Source organism: Chiloscyllium plagiosum, unplaced genomic scaffold (genome assembly GCF_004010195.1).
Source record: "Chiloscyllium plagiosum isolate BGI_BamShark_2017 unplaced genomic scaffold, ASM401019v2 scaf_61341, whole genome shotgun sequence".
NCBI lineage: Eukaryota > Metazoa > Chordata > Chondrichthyes > Orectolobiformes > Hemiscylliidae > Chiloscyllium > Chiloscyllium plagiosum.
Genome location: NW_025206566.1, coordinates 1 through 8,426, shown reverse-complemented (window position 1 = coordinate 8,426; position 8,426 = coordinate 1). Strand labels below are relative to the sequence as shown.

Genomic DNA, 8,426 nt, shown 5'->3' with positions numbered 1-8,426 from the left:
AGACAGTCACCCGAGGCTGGAATCAACCCTGGGACCCTGGTGCTGTGAGGCAGCGGCGCTAACCACTGAGCCACCGTGCCGCTCCAAAGAAAAAAACAATGTACTGAAGAAAACAAATGTTGGAGATCACTGCAGGTCAGACGCATCCATGGAGAGAGAGCAAGCTAACGTTTTTGAGTCTAGAATCTGAACTATCAACTTCCTTTCTGCCCCAGCATACTGTTCTCCACATCCCTTCTTTGCCCCCTGCTATAGCATAAATCCTGCCCCCTCCACACTTCACATTAGCTCTGATCTAGACTCGAAAAGCGTTAGCTTGCTCTCTCTTCAGAAATGCTGCCTAACCCGCTGTGATCACCAGCGTTTGATGTTTTCAAGTGTGATTGTGACGCAGACTGAAATTGACTGGGACAATATTGTGGCTAACACAGAGACGTGGCTGCAAGGGGTCAGGACTAGGAACCGAATATTCAACAATACACATCTTATTGTAAGTAGTGGCAGAGGTATGGCCGGAGTAGTTACCTTCTTAGTAAGAAATGAAATTAAATCGACAGCAATAAATGGTGTAGAATCAGAAGGCATAGAATCTGTGTGGGGAGAGTTGAGGAAGGGTTTGGATGGATACGGGCTGGGTGCTGGCAGGTGGGACTAGATTGGGTTGGGATATCTGGACGGGTTGGGCCGAAGAGTCCATTTCAGTGCTGTACATCTCTATGACTATGACTCTGTCTCGTTGAAAGGCTGACTCCCTATTTCCCACATTCCTAAATGTACAAATCGATATTTTACGCCGCTTTGTACAGATTCTGTTATTTTACCGACTGCTGGAAGTTTGAGCCAATCTCTGTGTATTCACTGCTGAGAGAAAATGCAGTGTTCCTGCTCTGTCCCCTAACCCGTCTTCACAGAGTATCTCCCCTTAACACAAACAGATTAGATTAGATTACATTACATTACAGTGTGGAAACAGGCCCTTCGGCCCAACAAGTCCACACCAACCCGCCGAAGCGCAATCCACCCATACCCCTACATTTACCCCTTACCTAACACTACGGGCAATTTAGCATGACCAATTCACCTGATCCTGCACATCTTTGGACTGTGGGAGGAAACCGGAGCACCCGGAGGAAACCCACACAGACACGGGGAGAATGTGCAAACTCCACACAGTCAGTCGCCTGAGGCGGGAATTGAACCCGGGTCTCTGGTGCGGTGAGGCAGCAGTGCTAACCACTGAGCCACCGTGCCGCCCACCAACCTTTCCCGAGCCCACTCCCTGAGGGGCTCCGCAAGCCCCTGCCCCGTGTCACCTCCTCTCCCCCCTTTGGATCCAGTTGCTCGTACCTGGTGAAGCAGAGGGGCTCTCCCAGGGTGGGGGAGCCTGTACGATGGGCAGTGACACAGGGATGCCTGATGCTGAGCCGCTGGTGACCCTGTGGTTCTGTCTCCTGCCTCTGAGTCCGTCACCAGGTGACTCATTTACACTGGCAAGGCGTGACCGACATGAGACTCCCCTGGTCGGTACTCTAGCTCCCAGTCCCAAAAAGGCAGGCGAGCCCCGAGTGGGCAGAGGAAGCGCTTGAGTGATACCCTCGAGGCCTCCCTGGCAGGGTGCGGCATTCCAACAGATTCCCCACATGGGAATCGCTGGCCCAAGACCGCCCAAAGTGGAGGAGGAGCATGCGGGAGGGCGTCCGGTATAGTGAGGCTCACTGTCAGGGAAAAATCAGCAAACAGGGAAAGGAGCGGCCTGCCAACGGCCCAGCCACCGTTTCCTGTCCCAAGTGTGACATAGAGTCTGTGGGAGCTGCATCGGTCTGTACAGCCACCCACGGACTCACCCCGAGAGTGGGACAGAGTCATCCTCGCTGGCGAGGATTGCAGTCACAAGCCTCAGGCGACGTCAGTTCGACACCCAAACATCCCGGGCTCACTTGGACTTGGCTGCAAGGAGTGTCCGCCGAACTGAAATGGTTTGGTTTGCCTTTCAGGGAAGTCACGCTGGGAAGGGGGTCACGCAGGAGCCGTTTTATCTCAGATCGCCAGTGGTCCTGAGCTGGCAGGGCAATGGACATCTCATTCCAACCTGCGTCCCACGCCGTGCCAACTAACACCCCCCCCCCCCCCCCCCCCCCCCCCACTGCATTGCCCCCGATCCTTGTCACCGCCTCCACTCCCCATGACCCTCAGATCCAGGTGGATCTCAAATTATCAATCAGCTCCGATTTTAATCGCTCTGTGGGCCGTGTCTTTGGCTGCCTGCGTCCGAGCCTCCCAAATTGCTTCCCTGAACCTTTCCGCCCTCTCTACCTCGCCTTACCTCCTTTAAGAAGTGGCAGAGAAATTAGCCCAACAAAGCAGAGATCACAAAGCACACATGGAAGTGGAATTAACAAACAGTTTGTCGGAGTTAAAAATCCCACAACACCACGTTATAGTCCAACAGGTTTATTTGGAAGCACATTAGCTTTCGGAGCAACGCTCCTTCATCAGGTGGTTGTGGAGGACACGGAATTTATAGCAAAAGGTGACAGTGTGATGTAACTGAAATTATACATTGAAAAATACCTGGTTTGTTTGTTGAGTCTCTCATCTGTTCGAATACCATGATAGCTTCACTTCTTTTATGTGTAAATCACAAAATTGTTTTTAAAGTTTCATTCTCAGGTTAACTGTAACAATTGGTGTCAGCGCAGATAAGATGTCACAAAATTGTTTTTAAAGTTTCATTCTCAGGTTAACTGTAACAATTGGTGTCAGGCCAGATAATATGTTGAAGGTATTAGCCCCCTGGGTTCCCTGTCTGTGCCATAATGTTTAGCCTGATTCTAATCTAAAAAGTGAGTTAACAGAGTCTTACATGGATTCAAGCAGTTTTTGAGCAAAGTACAATGTAACTCTGCAAGTACAAATTCACTCCCAAATGTATATGTGTATGTGTGTGTGTGTCTGGGGTGGGGGGTTGTGTGTGAGTGTGAAGGGGTCTGTGTCTATGAGAGGCTGCGTGTGGGAGTGTGTGTGTGTCTGGGGTGGAGGGTTGTGAGTGTCTGTGAGAGAGAGTGTATAGTATATATGTGTGTGTGAGTGTGAAGGGGTCTGTGTCTATGAGAGGCTGCGTGTGGGAGTGTGTGTGTGTCTGGGGTGGAGGGTTGTGAGTGTCTGTGAGAGAGAGTGTATAGTATATATGTGTGTGTGAGTGTGAAGGGGTCTGTGTCTATGAGAGGCTGCGTGTGGGAGTGTGTGTGTGTCTGTGAGAGAGAGTGCATAGTATATATGTGTGTGTGGGAGTGTCTGTGTGTGTACAGTGCAATGGTGGTCACCTGTAATGTGACATGAACCCAAGGTCCCGATTAAGGCCCTTCCTGTGGGTACCAACTTAGCTATCAGCCTCTGCTTGGCCACTTTTCTCTGCTGCCTGTCCCGAAGACAACCTTGGAGGATGGTCACCCAAAGGTCCGAGGCTGAATGTCCTGGACCACTTTAAAAAAAGGTTTGTGATTTACATATGAAAGAAGTGAAACTATCATGGTCATTCGAACAGATGTGAGATTTAACAAACAAACCAGGTATTTTTCAATGTATAATTTCAGTTGCATCACACTGTAACCTTTTGCTATAAACTCTGCGTCCTCCACAACCACCTGATGAAGGAGCGTTGCTCCGAAGGCTACTGTGCTTCCAAATAAACCTGTTGGACTATAACCCGGTGTTGTGGGATTTTTAACTTTGTACACCCCAGTCCAAGACCGGCATCTCCAAGTCAAACAGTTTATCGACCCAGTGATATCGTGGGAAGAGAAATTGACCGAGCTGCAACAGCACAGACGGTCTGTCCAGGTAGATGAAACACTTCCCCGAGTTGAGAATCAAGCCAGTTTTTTATTGGAATCTTGTACAATGATGTTAATTTAAATGTAGGGAAAATACAATGGTCTTCATAATCAAGTAATCCAGTTTATGATGGTGATAATTGCAGCAACAACTATCAGTTCTTCATGGGGATCAGGAGATTGCAGCTCTCTTCGAGGGGTAGGTGAGAATGTCCCTTTTAAAGCAGTAAGGTGATTCCATTCTGGCTCTCCCTGCGAGTGAGGTATTCTGGTGCCTTTCAGTCTGACCTGTCCTTTGTGCGGCTTTGGTATCACTGGGGTATGCGACTTGTCTCAGGGGCTTTGGGACAGCGGTGCTGATCGGGTCCAGGATGCTTATCGTCAGTTTGCCTTGGGAAGTGGTCTGCGAGTGACTGTGGTCATGTATGGGTTCCCTTTGTCAGCCTGTTTGGTCAACGCTGAGGCATTCTGGGTGTTTCTGACATGGTTTTCTGCGTGGCCATGCTGTGGGTAGGCAGGGTGGCAGATCTTTTCCCACAAGAGGTAACTTGAAACCCATCTCTTTGACTGAGCCTTTCGGTTGCCACTTGGTGTTTTGCTGGTCTTTTGTTTTAAAACAACTCCCTCTTGAAGGGTTCATAGTTAAGTTTTAGAAGGCGCTGTGTGAAACGCACTTGGCAGAATCCCCCTTCCTGCGGTGCACGCAGAATCAGGCTGTGGGCGGCCCGAGGGAGTGGAATGTTGTGTCAGAGTCTCAAGTCCAGTTTGCTTAACCCGAGAGCTCTGTCAGCGCTGGGCTGGGGCGAACACAGAGTGTGTCTGTAAAAAGTGTAAACTGGTAAAGAGAGGGAGAAAACGGACGCGCTTTCTCCGATTCCCAATCATTGGATGGTATGTTGCATCGTTTTTGGTGGTGAAATGGAACTCAAAGTTTCAATGAGAGGTGGTGGGGGGGGGGTGGTCCCGGGAGGAACCACACTTGATGGCAGCACCCAGACTGGAACTGCTTGAGGTTGGGCGGGTCAGAGCGACAGAGGCGAAACCAAAGGGACGTGTGTCCGTCCGTCCATCCGTGGGAATGGGCCATCCATGAGTTGCGCCCACGGCCCAGGATGGGGGTGTGGGTGAAGTGGTTTGGGTGCGTGCCGGGGGTTGAATGGAAGAGTGCACACTGTACCAAACCAGTTCAAATGTGAAGGGAGGGAGGGAAGGAGAGGAATGTACCAAACCGGTTGATGCTGGAGCGGGGTGGGGCGGGGGAGGGAGATCCGATGGATTGTACCAAATGAGTTGATACAAGGGACAGAGGTGGTGGTGAACTTCCCGTATTTATTGCCCATCCCTAATTGCCCAGGGGGCGATTAAAAGTCAACCACGTTGCTGTCGGTCTGGAGTCACATGTAAGCCAGACTGGGTAAGGATGGCAGTTTCCTTCCCTGATGGACATTAATGGACCAGATGGGTTTTTCCAACAATCAGCACATGGCCATCATTCGACTCTGAATTCCAAGATGTTTATTGAAATCAAATTCCACTCTGTCATGGGTCCAGAACGTTTCCTGGGTCTCTGGGTTAACAATCCAGGGATGATAACTCCAGGTCATTGCCTCCGCTATGCACCAAACTGGAGTTCATGGTGGGGCGAGGGGTGGTTTGGAGAGCGATGGGCAGTTCCAAACCCAGTTAAAGTGTGGAAGTCACTGTTAGAGAAATCAACAGAACTGAATGGGTGAATGTTGTTGGATGGCAAAGGAAGCGAGGTCAGGGCAGGGAGGTGAAATTGGGTTGAAGTGTTGGATTATACCGAGGATCTGAAATCTGGAATTAGCCTGTTGTCACGAGTAACCATGCATGCTTTTATTAACCACAAAATGGCTTCTCAATGCAAAATAACTGAATAAAATGTCTTCAGGCTGCAAGGTAACACTGTTGCTTCAAACGACTTCTCACCCGGCTAAAAGCTGCCTTCCTGCCTTGCTGAGCGAACTGAATCAAAAGATAAAGCAGATAATGGAGCCTCCACAGCGTGGAATTAACTAAGCTAGATAGGACATTACTGACCATCCCAGCTAACCTTGAAATGCAGGTGGGAAGAGGTAATGTGTAGGAAAACAATTTGTTCCCCAGGAAATATCATTATATGCCTGTTACATCATTTTTTTGGTGATATTCTACAATAAAGGCTGCACTATTTCTTAAGAAAAATATAAAAATTGCCCTTGTTCTAAATGAATTGCGCACCTTCTCTAAGGAACACAGAAGCTTTTAATCTCTGTGTTGCTGGACAAACCTGTGCCCAGCCGTTACTCATTAAAGTGTGAAGTCTTGTTGAAGCAGACCGTACTCCTGTTGTTTACTTGACCGATCGCGGAACTGAGACACCCCTCCCAGGGGTTGAGATCTTCAATACCAGAACACGTAGAGCTGCAAGTCAGACACTGAACAAGGATCTGCTTTCTACCCTCCAGCCCCTCGCAGACATGGCCCACGTCTTGCTAGGCAATGTGTGCATCGTGACGGGAGCCTCCCGGGGCATTGGCAGGGGCATCGCGCTGCAGCTGTCGGAGGCTGGAGCTACCGTCTACATCACCGGGCGCAACATGGACACGCTGAAGGCGACGGCAAAGGAGGTGAGGGGCTGGCAAGGGGAGAGGGAGGGTAAGGGAGGAAAGCTGTGGCTTATGTTGGTCACGGAGAAAGTCAGAGTTGCCGTGCTTTCCCGCCGGTGGAACTGCTTTTGAGGCACGTGATGCAACGTGAGGAAACATGGCTCAGTGGTTAGCACCGTTGCCTCACAGTGTCTGTGCGGAATTTGTGTATTCTCTCTGTGTCTGCGTGGGTTTTCTGAGTGCTCCGGTTTCCTCCCACAGCTTAGGGTGAATTGGCCATGCCAAATTACCCATGGTGCCCAGAGATGTGTAGGTTAGGGTGGATTGGCCGTGCTAAATTACCCATAGTGCCCAGGGATGTGCAGGTTAGGGTGGATTGACCGTGCTAAATTACCCATAGTGCTCAGGGATGTGCAGGTTAGGGTGGATTGACCATGCTAAATGACCCATAGTGCCCAGGGATGTGCAGCTTAGGGTGGAAAAACTTTTGCAGACAGAACATCTGTGAAGGTTGTACCCAGTCTGCGCTTGGGTTTCCTCAATGTAGAGGAGTCCTGTTGAGTTTTCCGGTCCCTCGTTGCTGGCCTGGGTCCAGCATTTATCGTCTGTCTGTCACTGCCCCCCTTGAGAAGAGTGAAAGTGAGGTGCCTTCTTGAATGTGCAGCCCATGTCGACCCACGATGCCCCTCACGGAGGGCAATCCCAGGAAGAAACAGCCTATACATTGCCAAATCGGGACAGAGAGTGGCTTGGAGGGGGATCTTGCAGGAGATGGTGTTCCCTGTGTATCTGCTGCCCCCCCTCGTCCTTCTAGATGGTAGAGGGGCATGAGGGTTTTGGGAAGGTGCTGTCTAAGGCACCCCTCGGTGAGGTTCTGCAGTGCATCTTGCAGACAGTTCACACTGCTGCAACTGAGTGTCGGTGGGGTGGTGGGAGTGGGGCTTTGTGGGTGTGGGGCCAATCGAGAGGGGGCTGCGATTTATGTGTTTAGGTTCCCTTGGGTTGATGGTGTCATTTCCTGTTCTTCCTGCCATTTCCAACCAGAACTCTATCAACAAACACATTGACTTGGATCCCATTTACCAACCCCTGAGAGAAAAAAACAGGAAATGACATCACCACGGGAAATAATATCACCAACCCAAGGAAACCGAAACACATCAATAGAAAGCGGGCCATACCACCAGTGCTTCATCTGGAGGCTCACTGATGATGTTACTTAGTACGGTGATGAAACGTCTGAAACTGAACCTTCCAGCTCAGTGAGCAAACCTACATCCTCTATAAGGTCACCCCTCAGCCTCCGACGCTCCAGGGAAAACAGCCCCATCCTATTCAGCCTCTCCCTGTAGCTCAAACCCTCCCAACCCAGGCAACATCCTTGTAAATCTTTTCTGAGCCCTTTCAAGTTTCACAACATCTTTCCGATAGGAAGGAGACCAGAATTGCACGCGATATTCCAACAGTGGCCTAACCAATGTCCTGTACAGGCGCAACATGACCTCCCAACTCCTGTACTCAATACTCTGACCAATAAAGGAAAGCATACCAAACGCCTCCTTCACTATCCTATCGACCTGCGATTGTCAATTGAGGGTGACATGGGAGACCAGCCGATACCAGGAGGTTGTGGGGGAAGGTAGAGGAAGCAGCAGGCAGATGGCAAGGGCTTGGGCTTGTGTGTGCAAGGGGGCAGAGGCCCATGTGTTGATGGAAGTCGTCTCTTTGCAGGTGGAGGGACGGGGAGGTCGATGTGTCCCCGTGGTGTGTGACTCCTCCAGCGAGGAACAGGTCCGCTCGCTCTTCAGTCAGGTCAAGCAGGCGCATGGTGGGCGGCTGGACATTCTGGTCAATAACGCTTACGGAGGGGTCCAGGTAAAAGACAATCATCACCCCCACCAAGTAACAACACCAGAGAGAGCCATGGCCCCTCCCCTGACAGAGTGTAAATGTCCATCGGATCGCACACACCCCACACCCCGAA

General features: G+C 50.5%; 1 protein-coding gene across 1 annotated transcript; it reads left to right on the top strand.

Annotated features, from left to right (window-relative positions):
- Window positions 1–352: 352 nt before the first annotated feature.
- LOC122546525 (dehydrogenase/reductase SDR family member 1-like) lies at window positions 353–8,317 on the top strand (the record flags this gene model as incomplete). The annotated part of the gene is made up of 3 exons (XM_043685219.1): window positions 353–490; window positions 6,302–6,463; window positions 8,174–8,317. Coding segments are annotated over exons 1-3 (429 nt in total), but the record flags the coding sequence as incomplete, so codon positions are not given.
- Between the last annotated feature and the right edge of the window lie 109 nt (window positions 8,318–8,426).